The sequence below is a fragment of the Osmerus mordax genome, chromosome 1, assembly GCF_038355195.1.
Source record: "Osmerus mordax isolate fOsmMor3 chromosome 1, fOsmMor3.pri, whole genome shotgun sequence".
Classification (NCBI taxonomy): Eukaryota; Metazoa; Chordata; class Actinopteri; order Osmeriformes; family Osmeridae; genus Osmerus; species Osmerus mordax.
This window is the reverse complement of record NC_090050.1, coordinates 11,093,089-11,115,052: the sequence shown is the minus strand read 5'-3', so window position 1 is coordinate 11,115,052 and position 21,964 is coordinate 11,093,089. Positions and strand designations below refer to the sequence as shown.

Genomic DNA, 21,964 nt, shown 5'->3' with positions numbered 1-21,964 from the left:
TTGTGTCTCTCCCACCTCGTTTGATGTGTGGCTGCCAGCTCAGCCCTCTTATCCTCCCCTGATGAGGGATCACTTTCAGGTGTGGCCCCTCATCAGTGGCTGGCAGCCGTAGGTGCTTCTTAGGGAGCTGTCCCTGGTGCTGAATCCTTGGTGCTGTCCCTGGTGCTGAATCCTTGGTGCTGTCCCTGGTGCTGAATCCTTGGAGCTGTCCCTGGTGCTGAATCCTTGGAGCTGTCCCTGGTGCTGAATCCTTGGTGCTGTCCCTGGTGCTGAATCCTTGGTGCTGTCCCTGGTGCTGAATCCTTGGAGCTGTCCCTGGTGCTGAATCCTTGGTGCTGTCCCTGGTGCTGAATCATTGGAGCTGTCCCTGGTGCTGAATCCTTGGTGCTGTCCCTGGTGCTGAATCCTTGGTGCTGTCCCTGGTGCTGAATCATTGGAGCTGTCCCTGGTGCTGAATCCTTGGAGCTGTCCCTGGTGCTGAATCATTGGTGCTGTCCCTGGTGCTGAATCATTGGTGCTGTCCCTGGTGCTGAATCATTGGAGCTGTCCCTGGTGCTGAATCCTTGGTGCTGTCCCTGGTGCTGAATCATTGGAGCTGTCCCTGGTGCTGAATCCTTGGTGCTGTCCCCTGGTGCTGAATCATTGGTGCTGTCCCTGGTGCTGAATCATTGGTGCTGTCCCTGGTGCTGAATCCTTGGTGCTGTCCCTGGTGCTGAATCATTGGAGCTGTCCCTGGTGCTGAATCATTGGTGCATGGCTGAGTGCCGAACCAGCCTTGTGCATTTGTGCTTTAAGGCCTTCCCGCTGCAATGGTTCCTTTGCTATGGTGAGGAGACTGCATATTCTGTAGACTAAATAGTACCTAAATGCCTATAACAGGCAGTTATTAGAGATGTGAACCTCGTTAAGTAAAAGATGTGACTAATATGATATCAATGTCTCCTCCTTAATACCTAAATGTAATTAGACCATCTAGTGAAATGCCATTTTGAAGGGGCGAGGACGATTATTTAACTGTGAAAATGTTCCATACATGAAATTATACCATTTGTCCACAGAAGCACCACTCATCAAAAATTAGACTAATTGACGAGCTCAAATCAGCATTTATTCAATTTCCGCCGTAGTGCTGTGGCAGTCTGTGAGAAGACTGTAATCAGTGTCATGGAGTGTCTTGATTACATGCAGCATGAAGGCAGAGATGTGCAGGCAGAGATCTGAGGCAGGACTCGTCACACTGTAATGGCACCAGGTTGCCCGCATTATCCACACCAGTAGCACGCTCGCTAGGCTGTTTTATGGACGACCGAGGCTGGAAGACGCGCGGCGCTGATCATAATAAGGAAGTCATCAGGACACAGCCGGCGGCATGTTCATTCCCACTTACCTCCCCGGTCGTGTCCCCTCGTACAGTGCTCTGTCATAGCTCACGGCCCCTGCCACCAGAAGAGCGTTTGTTTATACATCATTCACAGTCCGCTCGCCGGTCGGGCCTGGCGAGCGGACACGCTGAGGGTAGAGGAGAGGAGAGAAGAAGAGAGGAGAGTAGAGGAGAGGAGAGAAGAAGAGAGGAGAGGAGGAGAGAGTATACGAGAGGAGAGGAGAGAAGAGGAGAGGGAATAAAGTAGGGGTGTCAGTCGAAGATGAATTCAGAGGGATCACTCGAGTCGTCCTGGGAGAAACATGGGCGGCTAATGAAATCGGGGGCCCTAAATCAAATTTGCGGGCTGATGGTGATTGAATTTAGCATCGAAGACGCCTGACTGTCTTCATGTTAGGACTGCGAAGTCGGGACGCAGAACACCGGTATGTCGTCGTCGTGTCCCCCCCCCCCCCCCCCCCCGCCCCCCCCTGTCCTGAAGGCCTGGTCACGGGCGCTACAATAGGTGCTGACGTGAGAGATGATCGTGTCCAAATACACGTGGGTGACCTACAGCGTGACTCACAAAACTCACAACACGCACTGACGTGATTTGGGAGTGAACCATCGCAGCATTAGCATTCTCGTTTGCATTTTCATTAGTGTTCTTCTGCTAGCGTTTCTGTCTCTCTCTTTCTCTCTCTCTCTCTCTCTCTCTTGCACCCTCCTCACCTCAAAGCGGAAATATTTTCTGTAATGCTGTTGTCGGCCTGACCCCGACTCTGTTAAAGGCAGCAGCAGCAGTGGGCAGTATGGGTCAGTCTGGTATTCCGGTGCTAATGCAAGAGAGCGGCGTTCACAGTGGTGGGAGTCCACTTTACATGAAGGCCCACTGGGTCTCTCTGATTAATGGCAGCTCACTTCAAAAACCACCAGGTCATCATCTCTTTTCATGCCTTGTCCCTTTTTCTCTCTCTTTCTAATAGCACTGCATTAATGGTTTGCTCGCGCTAAAAGCTAAGATGGGAAAGGGCCTTTGCATTTCAATTCTGAACCCTATATTTTCCACATTGTTCTAATTCAGCCTCCCCAAAACATGGTCAGTGGTGAAAGACTTAGTTTGACTCCCATAGTACTCTCAGCTGATATCAGTGGGTAAACAGCAAGCTAGCTCGTGTCACGAGCGTGAACAGGAGGTGAACCAGTGTATATGGCCACTGCAGGTCTAGATACACCGCGGACAGAACCAGGATTGTTGTGATTCCTATTTCCAAGCAGTCCCCTCAAGATGGCTAAATCCACTTTTGGAGAGACAATGTATTATATATGAAGTGTCCACTTCTCGATACAGCCCTGCACTGCCACAGGCATTGATGCGTTCTCATACATGTAGATTTGTTTACTCGTCTGTCTATGTTATATATATATATATATATATATATATACAAAATACATTTCCTGGCAACACCAGAGAATATGGTACCGAGGTTGCTTTAGAACTGAAGTCCTTTTACAGTCCCACAGATGTGTAGACAATCATAGTTTGGAGCATAGACTTTTTTTTGCCAATCGAAAGTCCTCTAGTATAGTGGTGGAAGTTTAAAAATAAAGAAATCGTAGAAGGCTCAAATCGGGTCAAAGCTTGCTTTTGTTTACGTGATGGAAAAAGAGGTAATTAATAGTTAAATTGAATCTTTCTTGCCCCAGTTTTTGACCACGCTAGCCAAAGGAAGGTTTAAAAAATGTAGACACCATGCTAAAAAGTTCCCAAACCTGGCGTTACACACTAAAGTAACAACAGCACTACAGCTCTTTCCACACTCTATTTCCAGCATTGTTCATTCTCACACTCCCCCACCTGAACACATTATTTTGGGTAAATGAAAACAACAACAGCTAAATCAACAGGACCTCAGTCCGTCTCAGCAGTGGTCTATGGGCTGTGTTCCATAATGCTTTAGATTCAGCTACTGTGATCGTGTCCTTTCCTTAGGAGTGTTGAGGCCTGAAATGACCTATCTGAGCCGTGGTACTTGCTATGGAATCGTTTTATAGCATCCAATATACCGTTAAATAGAAAAAGAAAAGCTACAATCTTCAGTATTCTGAGCAACATTGTTTTTACAATACCAAGCTTCTGTCTACAATAAAGGCACTATATTTTGGCTTGACAACCAGCTTATGAATTCAAAGTACAATCCCCAGAAGAATGGCTAAGGTTCGACACGATTGAATTCATTTCATTCCGTAGCATATCCAGAAAACTCCACATAAAGTACAGTTGGAAAACTTGGAAAGGAATCCCATTTGGGGTTTTCTGCACGTGGCTTCAAGACCACCGTAGTTTGCCGTCACGGGCATCCGGGGCGGCCTCTCCCAGGTCGCCCTGCCCAGCCTCGAGGTCTCTGCCTCTCCCAGGTCCCTGCCCAGGCCCCGAGGTGTCTGCCTCTCCCCATGGTCCCTGCCCAGGCCCCGAGGTGTCTGCCTCTCCCAGGTCCCTGCCCAGGCCCGAGGTGTCTGCTTCTCCCAGGTCCCTGCCCAGGCCCCGAGGTGTCTGCTTCTCCCAGGTCCCTGCCCAGCCGCCCCTCAGATGGGTCTTCAGATTGCAGAGGTCTCAGTTCAGGCGGCGTGCGTCTATCTGATTAACTGCAAGTGAACCATTCGGAGTGAGCAGAGATCACACAGGAGCGAGGGATATGACAAGGCAGCAGCCTCGCACGATCAATAGGCCTGTCAGGCAGGTCTATTTATGTGGCCGGGGAACATCCAGTGTTATAGACTCGGCCGCCATTGATTTTGACACACCTGACGTTCAAGGACTCCACTGTGTGAACAGGGCGTGGATGAGTAGTATGGGAGCGTGCTGCCCGTGTCACCTGGGGGGAGATGTGAGTTGGACCACGGTGCTGTTGGCTTCCTCCCGGGGCATTTCATAATGCCTTGAGTGACAAGACACTGCTTGATTATGTGGGTTTGCTTTTCTCCGTCGGCTCCCTGTGTGCGCCGTGTACATCTGGATACTGCCGGACTTGTCATTCAAATAATGCTGACCGAACCTCTCTCTCTCTCGTCGTCCTCGTATCGAAGTGGGGTTGTGTCGGCGTTGCATTATTAACGAAGCCCTTCTGATGTGGCTGATATACTGTATCTGTGTGTGTGTGTGTGTGTGTGGGGGGGGGGGGGGGTGAGGGTTGGCTGGGGTGGTGCACGAGCCCATTTCCCTGGTCTATTCCTGGAGTTGATCTCCAACCTGGTGTACAGTGGTAGAAGCATGCAGGAGCCAAACCGAAGCTTGCTACCCCTCCCTGTACTGTCGACTGAACAAATAATGACACATTCTCATAAACGACTCGAGGTAAGGGCTAATAAAAGGGCTCGATTTATTTTTCCTGTCAGAGGAGATGGGAATTTTTTTATCCTTAAATCCTTGTAGGGACCTCGCAGGGGATCTCAGTAAGCAGGCCATTGACTTTTATGACACGGCACATTTTTTCTCCCTGACGCCTCACCAGCCCCCCCCCCCACCCCCCCCCCCCCCTTCCTCTCAACCATCCTCCAACCATCCTCCTTTTGCACTAGCCTTTAAGTGGACCAGAGAGGAATGAATCATGTTGAAGTCGTGGAGAAATAACTTTTCATGTGAAAACACCTCCGTTTTTATGGCTTTGTTAAATGATCCGTAATGGTGGAGGGGTGCACTCGGTCCAGCGTATTAGGACGGGGGGGGGGGGGGGGGGGGGGGGGGTTTGGGGGGAAGGGGGTGGGGTGGCAGTCGGCGTTACCCTCCTCCCCTCTGCCACGCCACTACGTCAGCTGCAGAGATGGGCACAAATCTCTTTTACAAGGCTGCCTCTTAAATGACTGTCAGTCTACCGCCTCACACATGTTGCTCTCTCTTCAAAGCCCCCTGCTTCCCGGGGCACACAACGTTAATTAAAGCATCTCCCTTTGAGTGCAGGATGTTGAGGGCAGCCATTCCAACGGTCTGGCTGCTATTAAACAGAGCCATGCATAAATCTAACTCAGTAGGGCCAAACTAGCACCCTACAATGTTTGGTGTCAAGTTCAAATACATAACCAGCACCCCTGACATTTGGTGTCAGGGTCAAATGGATAACTAGCACCCCTACCATGTGGTATCAGTAGACATGAACCCAGAATTCTTCCATGCTTCTCCATACTGTACTCACCCATATTGGCAAACTTTGTTTAGCCTCGTCCATGCCCAGTCAAGTCATTGCTAAATACAGTCTATAAATGTTATTCGCACAACACTTGATTCCCTACACATATACTATCATTGTTATAGATCTCTCTAGGGATGGGAAAACACGTCCGTCTTACATTTAGACATTTATATTATATATATATATCTTTTTTCTTTTCTTTTATAACATGCTAGTATATGTATTCATATAACATATACCCACACTGTATTCATGTGTTCAGCATATACAGTACCCAAACCAACAGCTGCATCTCCCCATGCTTGTCAAGCTTGCAAATGTCCCTCAGTATAAACCACCGAGACCACTGAAAAGACTGCTAGATGGAAAATCTGCGTGGAGACAGTCAGGCTTGGGAGTCAAACAGCAGAGCGGGAGCCGTCGCTTTTTCTCATGAATCTTTCATGACGGTGGCAGTCAGGGCTAATTGTCCCTGACTGTTTCAACCAGCCTGTGATGGAACCTCTTAGAGATGTAAGGGCGCCGTGGCGCTGGGCATTAGACATCAGGCCGGAGAGGAGAGGAGGTCAGGCAGGAACTACGGTGTCAGACTGACAGCACCACGGAGAGACCTGGACGTGCTGCCTCCGTTGCCTCCAACGCCATCACAGCATCCTCAATAACAACATGTATTTGCATCTGCCTTTGTGTCATGTAGCCCCACTGAGAGATTATAAACAGTGGTAAGCTCGGGTTTACATACTGAACATGTAAACATGCGAGTCTCACAATACATTAAGGTAGCTGAAGAAGGATCAAACGGTGTTGCGGCGTATTTGAACAGCAGGGACGGGCGTACAGGTTGTTCAAAGCAACTGTCATGTCTTTGTATTACTATGACCGTCTCTTGTCCCTTATCCTTGGAATGAATTCAGCTGTGCTGCATGGCAACATTGCTGACATCAAATGCTATCGAGTAAACTGTTTTATGAGAAGCATGAGAAGGACCTGACAGACCATAAAGTGTCAGTATGTTTCTCAACAATGGGCTCTCTCCCATTCAATTGCAAGGCTAAAATAATTACTTCAACACCTTCTGTCTCCTCTCAAAGCAACATTTCAACTTCAGTTTTGATTTTGAGAGTGAGAAACAAATCTCAACATAATGAATATCCACGGTTGTCTTTGTTATAAACAACATTTCTCATTACTTAAGTATTTTTATGTTTGTATGTTTCCAATCTAGTAAAAGTCAATAACATTTTTATTGAAGTCACCTGAGTCTTTTCACCAGCACAGAATCTGTTCAAATAAGAAAAACCTATACAGACGCCAACAGATAGCTAATGACTTCTCACTCGAAACACTGACACCATGCAGCCTAGGCATTAATAAGGACTCTGGCACGAACTTCCACTCCCACTTCCCTTTTTAATATAAACACAATAAAGTAACATTTGCATTTATATAGTTCTCCAAACAGCAGCTTGGTAAAGAATCAGCTGAGAAACAGCTGAGCATCATTCTGATTGTTACCTGGGGAAAAATTGTGATAAGGAATTAATCCCATGAAAGGAAATGACTTCCCTGTATCCTGCAGAAGACAGGTAAGCAGAATTACCCCCCCCCCAACCGCCCCCCCCAACCCCCCCCCCCCCCCCCCCCCCCCCCCCCCCCCCCCCCCCCCCCCCCCACACACACACACACACAACCCCGCCTGTTCCAAGTAATGAAAATAAATATCCTGTAAAATACCCACTGTTTTTTATTACGATAAGGACAACCTTTACCAGATCTTAGCCCAATGTCAAATATTCCTATATTGGCACAGTAGGGTATAAGAAGGTTAGCATAATAGGGTGTAATAATGCCTGCAATACACAGAGTAAGCTGAAAACAGCTTCAGACACTACCATGATACCATCCAAACGCAAAACCCAGTGATGCAAAATGATAACTTTTAGATGACCATGTTAAAGAGCGCCTAAAGAACGTCCCGGGCTTTCAGTGAGCCTAAAACCTAACCATATACTCAATGGAGGGTCGCCAGCAAAAACACCTGGTGCACATATTATGTTTACATTTGTCAGCAGCAGGTTTGCACACTGTAACTCATACTCCCTCAAACCAAGTGCTTGTTTCCAAACTGCTCGCTTGAGAAACAAAGAGAGGGGTGACAAGGATCCCAGATGCCTGTGGTAATGGCTGGGTGTCTTTAATGATAATCCACTGTTCTCCTCTCCCGTCCCCTCCCCCGCCCTTCCTCAGCCTCCACCCTCGGGAGGCGCACTGATGACAGGAAACAAAACAGAGCTCTGACACTTCCTGCTAATTAGCATCATTAAGCATATGGCCATTATGTGGCTGGACAGTAGCATGACAGGGCTCTGGAGAGGCTACAGCTGTGACCTTTTGTGGACAACACCAGACTGTCAGTAATTACCTATGGCCTGCTCAGGGATGGCGGCTAACTCTTCGTCCTTGAGGGGCCATGGCTGCCAGGAATCCTTTCCCTTCAAAACAAGGTGTTTTTCACCAAGGAAAGGCTACAGCTCTGGAAATTGTTTCCCTCCGTAAAGTGGTTGTAATCGCTGATGACTGCTTGCTGGAGCATTTCGCTGGCTTCCATCTTCCGTCTTTGAAGAGAGAACGTTGTTATAGGCTTCCATGTTGTCTTTCAGCTTAGGAACACAGCCTGTCTTCCTATGAAAGGCTGAAACAATGTGTGCACACTGAACCGGTTTCGACACAGTACTCAAAGGGCAGTGAAGTGCACAAACGTGCGGTGTACGCACACGCACGTCGCTTGCTTCTGTGATTCATTGTCTGTTTGTGGCAGTACAGGGTGTGCCCAGAGGTTCCACTATGCCTCACTGTTCCACTATGCCCCACTGTTCCACTATGCCTCACTGTTTTGACACGATGACTTTCTCCCTCACAGGAACATCCGTGATGAAGGTCACAGCGTCGGACGCTGATGACCCCACATATGGGAGCAGTGCCAGAGTGGTGTACAGCGTTCTGGATGGGGAAAAGTTCTTCACCGTGGACAGAAACACTGGTAAGGACAGATTACCAACAGAGCATAATGACATCGAGGATGATTGCTCCCTTATTCAGTGCATTGCACAAAGTAAGGATAGCTTGTAATGCCCTATATGCTCTATATTTCATGTTTTATGTGTTTTGTTCAGTGTATTTGTTTGCCGCCGACATGGCAAGTTTCCTTGTTTTGCCGGGACAAGAAATAATCTTGAATCTTGATTCTGTAACCGGAACATGTTTTCATCGTGTTCCATCAGGAAGAGTAAGGAACACTGTTGACTCTATGACATGTTCCATGATTGGGTGGCCAGATGTGGCCTTACTTGGTAACAGTTTGTTCCTTGTCAGCAGACAGTGTCGTATTCCCTCCTGGTCCAAGGATGTGACCTGAACCACACTCTCACAGGCATAGCCCAGTTCTGTGTTGTCTACAAACGGCCTTGGGGGAATCACACTAAACTTTTAATGATTCCTTTTTTGGTCTCTTCTCTTGGATTGGGTCAGCCCCGGTGCCTGGATGATAAATGCTCTCTGTCGTGGTGTGGCTAGCCTGGAGACCACCTGTCTCATGACCCCTCCACAGCCCTCCACCCCACCCCCTCCTTATGCACAAGGTCTAGTCTAATGGGCGTGAGCCGAAGAGGTCAGCACCTCCAAGCAGAACAGCTGGGGACTTTCCCATTCTTAATATTGCTGAGCCACTAAAGGAACAGTAGCCTACAGTGTTGTAGCTTCTCCAAACCGTTTTCATTCCTGACAAAAATATGAACTGTGGGATAGTCCTATAAGAACGCCAGAGTCCATCACAGCCATAACTCAGAAATGATGTGAACTAAGGCTTGTGTTGTAAATTGTTGTCCTCAAAGCGGGCATCCGACAGCATTGAAAGGAAATCAAATATTGCAGTTCAATCAAATCCGTCAATGTTGTGCTCATGTTTGGTTTACATTTGATTCCCCCGAAGCTTATACTCTAAGCCGCTGGCCATGTGCTCCAGGGATAGACGGACGTGCAATGTAATCTTCTCCTCATGCATGAGTCCTGTCAATGGGGACCCTCCACACACGACACAGCTCTGTTGAAGAGGAACACTTTTATCACCAGGTTACAGCCCATCTCACAACAGTGTACTACTGCATGAGACAGTCATTGATGTTGTGCAATTATACTGCAGCAGATGACATTTACATTACATTTATACATTTACATTTAGCAGACGCTCTTATCCAGAGCGACTTACAGTAAGTACAGGGACATTCCCCCGAGGCAAGTAGGGTGAAGTGCCTTGCCCAAGGACACAATGTCATTTGGCACGGCCGGGAACCGAACTGGCAACCTTCAGATCACTAGCCCGATTCCCTAACGGCTCAGCCACCTGACTCCCTGACACGTGACGGAGCTCGAGAGGTGCTTTCCATCCAATGAGAACCGTTCCAAACAGAGCTCTGACACATCCGTTGATGTTGCAATGCCTTCACATGTAATGAATCATTCTCCGGCACATTCTTTTTTTTATTTGACTCAAGGATAGTGGAGGGAAAATGAAGTGGCGGTTGTAAAAATGAAGCAGAGGCGTCTTCCTTTTCTCCAGTGCTTTATTTGTACACTCACCGGTAAATGTGGCCTAGAGCTTGCTGGAGTTTGAAATGTGACTGGAATCTATGAGTTTTGTATGTAGCACAGTACAGCAAGGGACCGGGAGAAATGCCATCATCCCAGGCAGGGCAACAATGAAATGTGATGTGGAAACCCCCACTGGGGAATGGAATTATACTCCTTCACCATGCTCTGTACTACTATAGGACCAAACATTCAAACAGTCTCTCTCTCTCTCTCTCTCTCTCTCTCTCTCTCTCTCTCTCTCTCTCTCTCTCTCTCTCTCTCTCTCTCTCTCTCTCTCTCTCTCGCTCGCTCTCTCGCTCTCTCTCGCTCTCTCTCTGTTTCCCATTGTCGCTCTCTCTCGCTCTCTGTTTCCCTTTGTCGCTCTCACTCGCTCTCTCTCGCTCTGGTTTCGTCCTTTTCAAATAGTAGCGGGTGCGAGGTTCGACAGGGAGGGGTGGAGGCGTGGCCAAACAAAGGAGAGGAGCAGCCCAAGCCGTGTGGAGCTGGAGCGCTCCCTGTTTGGGATTCATCTCCCCTCCCTGGGGAGGTCGAGGCTGCGCTTGATGTTGGTCCATTCCGAGTGTGTGTGCTGTTGTCGGGGTCTTTATTCCCAATGTTTACATGGTGTTTCTGAACGATAAAGACAAAGAATGCCGGTTGTGAGAAACCGTGGACAACCACAATCGTAGACATGTCATGGTGAGGCGTTTTGAGGAAGCAGTAAACAAAAATACGCGCCCATTTCGACAGACGTATGACTGAAAGCTTCGAGCTGTTACTATATCCAAGAGAGTGATCCAAACAGCATTAGTGCAGAAGAGAGGCTGTGTCCGGCCTGTCATCGCCAGCTGATGGATCTTTCTGTCAAAGTTAACGTGACCACAATCAGAAAGGCTATGAAAGGGAATTTGTCGAAGCAAATGGACAGATCTCTCAGAATGTCAAAGCGCCCGCTCATTTGGATCCAGTGACCCGACGACATGGCCTTCAGATGGGCTGCCGACAGCAGTCCCCCTTAACAGTCTTCGGGTGCATTGGAAAATGTGGCATTCTATTGGAACAGCACAGGCTTCCAGTGCACTATGACTGACCAGACTGCAAAGTCTAAGTATTTTTAGGGAAGTGACTGCAATCCCTAACACATGAGAACTGGGCCGAAAGTCCACTTCAACTGGATTAATAGAAGTCATTCTGATTGTTTTTCTTCCACTCTCAAAATCCACTCCTCCGAATGTCTTCAAAGACAGCGTCCTTCCCCGCAACAGTTTTCAGAGGCGTCTTCCTCTCACAGGCTGCCCCTATATATTATTCATTTTAATACTGCTCAGCCGTAATGATATGAGCACGGCGCCAGGGATATGACACAATCTGCTCTATCAAGACAAGCGCAGGGGGTGAAATGGAATGTGCTGCTGGAATGTGCCTTTATAATGGAGTGCTTAACTGCAGTTGATATTCAAACGGGGGGAGGGGGGGGGGGTTGGAGAGGGCTAAGGCAGAAGTGCTAACCACTAATGTGACCTTTCCATTTCATGTCTCTCTCTCTCCCCTCTTTCTCTCTCGCTCGCTCTCTTTGTTTCTCTATTTTCATTTTGTTTCATCTTTCCCGTCTTTCCCCTCTCTTTCCCTCTCTCTTTCTCTCTCTATCTGTCGCCGTAATTCTCATTCTCACACTGTCATTCTCTCCCTTTCACTCTGTCAATCTCTCTCTGTCATTCTATCCATCTATCTCTCCCATGCCGTCATTCTCACTCTCTCTCACTTTGTCCCCTCTCTGATCAGGTATTATTCTGACGGCCGTGGCGGATCTGGACCGAGAGACACAGGACCGATACGAGCTGGTCGTCAAGGCAACCGACATGGCAGGCCAAATGGGCGGCCTCTCCGGCTCGACCACGGTGACCATAGTGATCACGGACGTTAATGACAACCCACCACGTTTCCCGCAGAGTGAGTCACTCCTCTGTTGAGGAAGAGAGACGGAGGCTCAGCGTGCACTCACACCCAGCAGCCGCCTGATACAAGTATCAGGACACAATGAGTGGGCACATGCACTTAAAATAATTGTAGTTCAGTCTGTCGCCCTGTCTGTCTGTCAGCCAGCCTTTCAGCCAGCTAGTCAGAAAGCCAGGCAGCCAGCTAGTAAGAAAGCCAGGCAGTCAGCCAGCCAGTCAGCCAGTCAGGCGGCCGGCCAGGAAGTCAGCCAGTCAGCCAGTCAGGCAGCCAGTCGGCCAGTCAGGCAGCCAGTCGGCCAGTCGGCCAGTCGGCCATTGAGTCGGCCAGTCAGTCAGTCAGTGTCTGCTTGAAAAGCTGAAGGATCTGAGGAGATCTGTTGACACATGTCTGCGTCCCACGTCTGCGTGTGATCCGACTGAGTAACGTTATCAACACTGACTAATAGGCTGTCATTTACAAAAAAGACCAAAAATCTCCTCTGCATCACACCTTTCAGAAGGATGTTTTTTTATCGTGTGTTTTTTTTCTTTCCAAAGAAAACACTCTGAGCACCCCCCCCCCCACCCTTCATGCCTGATTTATTTAAATGATATAGTTTGATGAGATGTGTGATACCCAAACACAAACAACTATAATATGATATAATCACACACATTAAAGTGCAGTTGGGTACATATCCTTACAGAATAAATTCATCGTCTGAACAGATTCTGCCATCTCAATTCTTTCATCTTTCAATCCTTTTTTCATCCATTGAGTAAAAGAAACAGCACTCCTTCATTTTTTTATGAAAACTCCATCAGGGCCAACTTTATTGTACTTGTATGTCTTCTTTTCTCTATATATGAATATATCCCCTCTTCATCTCCTTCTCATCTCAGATAATCACATTCTGTCCGACTCAGGGACGGAGCCTGTAGGATTACCTCTGTTCTGGATGAGGGCTTTGCCAAGCTGCTACAGCTGTTGAAAATGAAGCAATGTTATTTACTTCACATTGCTGTGATGTAATTATTTTGTGTGTTCACAACACCAATGTTGAGTGAGTGTGCGGTCTTGCTCTACACCTCAACAATGAGCTCTGAGGGTATGGACGCCTAGCACGTTTTAAGCTTATCAGGCGGATATTTTGGTCTGTGTTTTACAGCGCCTCTTGTTAGATGGGTGATGCCCGACCCTGCTCTCAAGTAGAGCGGAAATTGATGTTCAGAGTGAAATGAGGAGCGTCTGTTCACTGTGACAGTAGCCCCTCAGCCATGGCAGATATCAGCAGTGTGTCAGCACCTTTAGCACAAGCAGTTAGTTAACATAAACGCATAATACCTGGCTCCATCCCGCACCAACGGAGCACTGCTCGATGGGAAGGTGATCTGGGATGACAGCAGAGTTTAAGATCACACAGAGGGGGGTTTGCAACGGTTGCATGACTTGGCTAATTGGTATCTATTGGCTGAGATTGCCTGTCCTGTGCTTGTGTGTTATTTTTTTTATTTTTTTTGCCTTAACTCTGCAATACAATGGACTAGGAATTAATATTTAATGCAGGTTTCTACCCCCCCCCACACACACACACCACCCCTCCCACACACACACACACATCCCACACACACACACACACACCCCTCCCACTCGGTTTCTCCCCTTTGTCTTCTTCCAGTGTCTCGTGACTTTTCCTTTTTCGTACTGAACTTCTGTTCCCCGACTCCCCTCTACCCCTCCACCTTCTCCTCATCCTCCCCATCCTCTTCATCCCTACCCTTTGAGACTTTATGTTCCCTAACTTCTCACCTTCTTTGATTTTGATTCCTTCTCCCCCCCTTCTCTCTCTTTCACTCGTTCTCCTCTATCCTCTCTTCTCCTTCCGACCTCCTCCTCCTGCTGCACCGCCGCCCTGTCAGAGATGTACCAGTTCTCGGTGTCGGAGGGGGCGGCGGTGGGGACCTCGGTGGGCAGGGTCATCGCCACGGACGCAGACATGGGGGAGAACACGGACATGAGCTACCTGATTAAAGACCAGGAGGGAGGGGAGCTGTTCAAGGTCACCACGGACGGCGACACACAGGAGGCCGTCATCACCATCAAAAAGGTAGTGTTCGGCAATACAGGCTCATCAAGACTCGATGACCAACTCTGAGTTTTTGTCTGGGCACGTGCATGGACATCTGACTCCTAGTCCAGAGTTGACTCCCTCTCCTCTGTGTTCTGTGGTCCAGCCCCTGGACTTTGAGAGCAAACGGACTCACAACGTGGTGGTGGAGGCCGTCAACAAGCACGTAGACCCTCGCTTCGTGGACCTGGGCTCCTTCCGGGACCAGACCATTGTTCGGGTCAGCGTTTCGGACACGGACGAGCCGCCCATTTTCCAACCCCCCGAGGGCACCATCTTGGAGGTGCAGGAGGACGTCAAGCTGGGGGCCGTGGTGGGGATCGTAACAGCAAAGGACCCCGACATGGAGAATGCACCTGTCAGGTAATGTGTGGTTGCTATGGCCGCAGGTGAAATTCAATGCGAACACATTTTAGCTTTCAATGACACGCCCCAAATGAGGACACTGCGGGCGACTGTCACTGTTCATGTTACCTTGGTGTGCCTTTGTTGTATTCACTATTTCAAACAGTAGTTTAAGCATATCTTGTGACTGAAGTTGACACAAAATCCATCCAGGACCGCTTCCTAGCAGCATCAGAGCAGCAGCACTGAGACTGCCTCAATTTCCCCTTGCCGGTGGCTCCAGTACATCCCTACAGTACCAGGTCACCGTGCTTGCTCACCGCTGGCACTAACCCCGCATTCTTGCGTTTCCTTTCCGATGAATGTTTATGATAGAAAAGGATCTAATCTCATCCAGTGCATGAGTGCCACCTCGTAGATCACGGAACGAGGAATAGACGGAACAACTGGAGAGACGAAGGGGGAAACGGGAGCCTCACACACGCCGACACACACAGGCTGTGCAAATTACCTCTATTAAAAATGCATGAGGCTGAACTGAAAGTGCTCCAGGTGTAATAAAGTACAACATTGTGGCAGTGCCGCCGCCTGTGAGTTGGCAGGGCTGGCACCGGGTGTCTGGCGGCCACTGGCGAGGGGCCATGCCCATCCATACCACTTTAATCATCTGTATTGGACAGAGCTATCTCAGGCACCTATAGAGCCCCAAGGCCCTGGCATTCACTCAAACACCCCTGCCACCGTGCTCAGGAGGGGCTTCTGGTTTCACGCCAAGGGGGCTCGAGGCCCAGAGCGATGAGCCCAGCTTGCCTCGAGGACAGAGACTCCTGTTTGTAGAAATATGGGTTTATTTTGTTTGGCTTATTTATCAAGAGGTGTAATACATTGGGATTGTGGACCAGTGATATTTCCTGAGATACATTGTAATGATTTCAAAAACAAATTCTATTTTGTAGATACTGACAAAGGATTTGGAAGTTATTATCTATATCAATGGAGTTCGTTTTTTTTACTTGAATCTTTCACAAAGCCTGTGCTGGGTTCATACTGTACAGTAGCATCTATAGTGGTTTTTACGTATTACAGGTTTCTGAGAAATACAAGAAAAAGCATCAAATTATTTCCACTGCCATCGATTGTTGCTGAACTGCTAATTGATGTGTACCCTGATTTCAACATGCCAAGACCGTGGAGGATCCCGGTGCCTTAAAAGCCAAGTGGATAACTCCGAATTGGATTCCAGCGTACTGTACATTGATGTTTCCTCTCCTTCTCTCTCTCCAACAGGTTCACTATAGACCGTAGCACAGACCAGGAGCAGATCTTCCACATTGATCCAGTATCAGGCGCCATCACTCTGGGCAAGATTCTTGACAGAGAGACGGCTGGTTGGCACAACATCACTGTGACCGCAGTGGAAGCAGGTACGTGGATCTGACTATAGGACACTTGTGAGACAAGAAACGTGTTTACTTCTTAGGCTCAAATATATTTATTTTTTCCCCCTTTATCCACAATCAGCATGTATCAGTTTTGACAGCTTATATTCTTCTCTTGTGTTGCTAATGTTTGACTGGGATTGTTTATTTTTGGATGACAGAAAAACATTGCATCTTGATATCAGCTAAAAGCTGTCATCATTCGACAGTAATGAAAGAAAGATATGAGCAAAATGACTTAATCTACCTTCATACATGTGTTGTGACAAAGAGAATGAACACATACATTAATAACCAGACAGTGGAGCGACAGGTGGTGAGTTATTACTGCCCCAGAACATGTTAGGTTTGGAGAGGAGAGTTAGACTAGCTGGCACACAGTCCTTTCTCCAATCTTGAACAGATGAAGTGATTTTGGGATTGTATTGAAAGCACAAGAGAGATTGCGTTCTGCATCTGCTGTGATATCAACCTGCCCACACAAGATGAAAGTACGGCAGAAAAACAACAGTGTTTCATCACTGCAGTGCTGTGTTCCGCATCTTGTTTTTTTCCCAGTCTTTTACCAGTGCATACACAAGACAGGTTACAGAAATCTGAGGTATTATGTTGTTTGGAATTGCGCCCACCCCACAGATTTTGCACTCAATGTAGTTCTCCAAGCAAACTTTCCACACAAACAGTCAGAATAAATGAGTTTGCGAATCATTCAACGGTTGCTTGGAGCTGTAATTCTCAAGATAAATTGTTTGTTTTTGTGCTCACACTAGCTTTCTGCATGCCATTATGTCATGGGCACATTTTAATGTTAATTGACCATTTAAGGGTGTGAGACAGCAGACATTTTCTCCAGTATCAAGCCTTAAACACAGCGCTGCGTTGTGACTGATAAAGCCCTTCCTGCTTGCCACCGTCACGTTAGAGAGAAGCACCGACAAAGAGAGTGAATGGTTGACTTAATCAGAACTCTTGCAATGTTTCTTACGTAACGCCGCTGCCTCATCTACTCATGGCTGTGTCGAAGAGCAGAGCTTGAGAGTAGCCAAACATTCAGGCTTCCCTGTTTCCCAATAGTTTATCCCCCCCCCCCCCCCCCCAATGTTTAATTAGTGAAGTGTAAAGAGGTCAACTTGTATGTGTGAAAACACCTACATTGTTTCTTATTGCTCCCCAGTGAGTGTATGTGTGTCTGTGTGTGTACATATGTGTTTGTGTGCGTGTGTATGTGTTCTGTGTGTGTATGTTTTGGTGTGTCGCGAGTAGCAGGAGGATCATTTACCTACCCTGTCATTGGTGCATGTACTGACAGATTCCCGTCGCTGTGACTTCCTATCTGGGAGGTGAGAGTGACACATCATTTCACCGACCTGAGATAGTGCGGATGATATTATATTGCAAAACTGGTTTTTCAAGACAGATAAATGGAAAAAAGAAACACTGGCTCTCCAGGCAAAAAATACAAGAGGAGGTGGAACTAGCCTAAAGGTGGACTGCAGACAGTCCTGAGATGATCTATTTACATAGAAAACTTCTCATTTAAATCTCAATTTGTAGAGCCGCTCATCCACAACACGCTTTTTGATGAAAGTGCACCATTTAAGTACATACCCAGGTAAGGTACGCGTTCGGTGAGAGCACCATCTACAGTACTGAAATGCACATCAACTGATATTATTTCTATTCTATTTGATCATTATACCATACCAGTTTTAGCTCGATGAGTGATGTCTGTATAATGGTAAAAGCAACTTGCAGTTTAGGAAGAGCCAAGTCATCTGTGATTAAATTCTTCAATATCTAGCGTATGAACTGAGGGGCATGACAAACTCGTTTTGTTAAGCAAAAAGAGTTCACTCCTAAAGAGAACACAGTTTGAAATAGAGTTGATAGGTCATTTCCAAACAAACTACTGTCTAGTACATGCTGCTTGACCCAGACAGTCTTCTGAATGGGTGGTTTCCCATTCAGAAGACTTCATGTCCAGAGGCTTCAGAGAGGTCAACAAATCTCTTTTTCGCTCCAAAGAATTCAACACACCATTTCAAATCGGGGAGACAGCAAAGATGGTACTATGATTCGACCTGCAGCCAGATTAGTGCATGTTAAAATGCAGTCAGATTGAAGAAACTTCTAAACTACTGTTTCTAAAACGTTGCCCCGGAAGACAAGCTTCGAGTGGGCGATGGCTAAATGGAGCAAAGTATTATAGATAAATAACAGCTGCAGAATATGTAAGGACTCAAGTTTCTCCTCTTGACGAAACTTTGACCACTGTAAAAAACAAACAAACAAAAAAACACCAAGAGCCCTCATTAGTTTGAGTACAATACACAGTTGACCGATAAAGCACCTCATACGAGGGATCAAATTATACCAAACCAAAAGAGGAAGTGATTGTATTTGCAGGCAGGGGGCCAAGGATGATGAAAAGGAGCGAGTCGGATTAATTCGGTAATGGTATTCGGACTGAGGAGGATGTCTCGGAGCGCAGCGAAGACAGACGATGCATCATGGGGAGCCCGGCCCGGTGACCTGTGCTCCCCCAGTCTACGCTTGGACAATCTATCAAATGTCCTCACGATCAACAACTGGCGCTCAGAGGAGGCTGGGAGAGATGCCAAAGTGTTCGCTTGCAGTGCAGTCAATGGTATTCGTAGGATTGTTGGAAATGCTGCTGATAATCAGTGTCTTTCTCTGTACTGGAGGCTATAAGGACTGTAGTTATAGATAGTTATATGCTGTAGTTATATATAGTTACAGACTGTAGTTATATGTGCAGTTGTATATTTTACAGTATGGACTGTCTGCTACCGTCAAGCCACGGATGGGAAGAGTAAGCAGACTGCATGGTTTGTTCTCCGTAATGGTCGTGTAAACGGTTATGGCATCCAGTATCGGTTGTTAAATGATGCAGGAATATCGAGTTATGGACAATGATGATGCAGAACTATTGAGTTATGGACGATGGCCATTGACTCTGCTTTGCAGGGACCTTGAGGTTTTGATTGGAGACACAGTGAGAGTGACTGATGAAGAACGTGTTGAGTCAGTCTCTTCAAGGTCAGTTGAGTTCTGGATTTTAATAAGTATTATCAATTTGCAGATTGGGAGAGAAAACCAGACCTCTGACTGTAAATGACAACACAACACCAGGCTTTTAGGTCTCAATCATGTCTCTCTCAGCTTTGAAGGCCGGAGGACCATCTTTTATATAGCACAAGAATGTAAATATAGATAGTGGCAGTCAGGCAGTTATGACATTCTCAACAGTCTCAGAGAAAGAGCTCCCAACCCATGACCACTCTCAGGCTAGATAGATCATAATTGGAGCTCTCCTTGTAATCATGACAAGGAACGTTTACCCAGTACTTTGTCCTGCCCCCGAACCTCTATTAACCCTGACACATAGACACAATCTACTCGTATTAATAGCAAGCTCACATGAGAACATACTAACTAGTATCCAATGGCTGGTTCTATTGATTAGTGAATAATGTAAGCACACAGGATATCCCAATTTCTTCCACAGTGACATGGAGTACTTTCATACAAGCATGTCCCTGTTGACCGCCCTGACATTTACATTTAGTCATTTAGCAGACGCTCTTATCCAGAACGACTTACAGTAAGTACAGGGACATTCCCCCGAGGCAAGCAGGGTGAAGTGCCTTGCCCAAGGACACAACGTCAGTTGGCATGACCGGGAATCGAACTGGCAACCTTCGGATTACTAGCCCGATTCCCTCACCGCTCAGCCACCTGACTCCCACATTTAAAGCAAGCTGTACCCCCCCCTAGAATGAAGCTCTTATAGCCATATAACAGTTTAATTGCCTAGCAGGGCTGTTCCCTTAGTGTGCTTGAGCACCACAGACTCCCTGAATATGATATGTCATATGTGATTCGTAACATCCGGTAAGTGTTTTAAGGATGCCGAGTCTGCATTTTCAGTCATCCGTCGAAAATCCTCAGCCTGTGTATCTGAAGATAGGTTTGGAACAGCTTGACTCGTCTGAGGACTGATAGTTGATGCTGGCCTTCCGCCCTCTGCTGAGGCTGTTTGCTCGTCTGAAGATGGAGATGTAAAATGTCCATCTGATTGCTGTTTTTATTTCGGCTCTTTGGGGTTGTGGTAGAGGGCTGCATTAGAAGAGATAGTGCCGGGTAGCTCTGTCCATTTAGATTTATGCTGCCCGGGCAAAAGGCAGTCAATTAAAATGCTGCATTGATGTGAGGATTATGCTATTAGTAAAGCCCAGTGTTCTCATTAGTAGCTCCGACACCGCTGTGCATTGGAAATGGGAGGAAGGAGGAGGCTGTTGGCAATGGGCGGTGCGGCTGGAAGAGCAATCAGTCAATCTGTCTGTCAGTCTGTCTGTCAGTCTGTCTGTCAGTCTGTCTGTCTGTCAGTCTGTCTGTGTGTCAGCCCTAATACCTTTGTGTTTGTGCTAGTCCATATGCGTGTCTGCCTGTGCGTCTGTAGGCCTGCTTCGCACTGACGGGAGATTAAACCGCGCACCACCTGGTCGTCTTAGTTGCAAATGGTCCACAATGGTCCAAATTACATGAAGACGCAACAGCTGTGGACTGTTGTTTTGTACCCATGGTGCCTCTGATAGTACAGTAATTGGCTATGTGTCCTGTGAATTCAGTGTTGATGGACTAAACCTGGTGGAGATGTTGAGAGGACTCGTTCTAACTGGGAGGGAGATCCACACCTTGCTGTCCACGCAGGGCGGAGTGGCAAACTGGAAACATCAGCATGAGTAATAAAAAAAAAAAGAAGAATTTGATTCAAGTAGAAGTGATGTTTATTTGGAGTAGGGCTCTGATTGTGCAAATTATGCCATTTTCTCTCATTCGTAAAATAACATTTAGTTTGTTGTGAAAGCTTCCACATGAAAAGGTCTGGGGCTATATTATACGTTTTCATTCGTCTATTTAAAAAGGGACATGATTAGAAATAATGTAGCAGAGATTATTGAATGCATTTGTTTCTATCCTCATCATTCATCTCCTGTTGTGTCCTGTCCATGACAGTGCTGGCGTGTGTCCTGGTGTGTGTAGAGTGAGGACGTGCTAGGAAAACAATTATTTGCTTTGTCTCATTAGGGCATCCCTCACTTGTTTCAAGAACTGTTCCGTTTTTGTTTTTTTATTGGAGGTTATCTTAGCACACATTACAATACGGATAAGGCTGTCATTGCTCGTACAAACCAACTGAAGGCATCATTGTGGAAATGTTGCATGTCATACAATTGGGCTTTTCATAATTCTCTTTCAGCGCACAGCTGTGCTGTGAAATGAGTCTCGGAAATGAGTCTGTGCCGTGTTGATTTTCCATTGAATTTTGAGCATGCTGTGTCTATAGTACGGACATTGTCTATACCACATTAAGTGGTATAGACAGTAGTAATTAGAGACCACAGAAAGTACTCCGGTACCACCGGATCTAACTTCTTAATAACTGGGTCAGTCCTGATCAGCACTGGGTAACATACTCTTATTCTATCCCAGGTCCAGTCTAAACCCTGTATGCTGTTCTGTGTGTGGTCTCCTCACTAGATAACCCTGTATGCTGTTCTGTGTGTGGTCTCCTCACTAGATAACCCTGTATGCTGTTCTGTGTGTGGTCTCCTCACTAGATAACCCTGTATGCTGTTCTGTGTGTGGTCTCCTCACTAGATAACCCTGTATGCTGTTCTGTGTGTGGTCTCCTCACTAGATAACCCTGTATACTGTTCTGTGTGTGGTCTCCTCACTAGATAACCCTGTATACTGTTCTGTGTGTGGTCTCCTCACTAGATAACCCTGTATGCTGTTCTGTGTGTGGTCTCCTCACTAGATAACCCTGTATGCTGTTCTGTGTGTGGTCTCCTCACTAGATAACCCTGTATGCTGTTCTGTGTGTGGTCTCCTCACTAGATAACCCTGTATGCTGTTC

General features: G+C 47.1%; 1 protein-coding gene across 1 annotated transcript in view; it reads left to right on the top strand.

The window, feature by feature from the left end:
• Positions 1–21,964, top strand: part of LOC136933699 (cadherin-22-like) — a 47,997-nt gene that overhangs the window by 6,687 nt on the left and 19,346 nt on the right. The window contains exons 3-7 of the mRNA XM_067229234.1: positions 8,468–8,587; positions 11,956–12,123; positions 14,028–14,215; positions 14,343–14,599; positions 15,869–16,005. Coding sequence (XP_067085335.1) covers positions 8,468–8,587; positions 11,956–12,123; positions 14,028–14,215; positions 14,343–14,599; positions 15,869–16,005 — 870 coding nt within the window. The remainder of the gene's footprint in view (positions 1–8,467; positions 8,588–11,955; positions 12,124–14,027; positions 14,216–14,342; positions 14,600–15,868; positions 16,006–21,964) is intronic.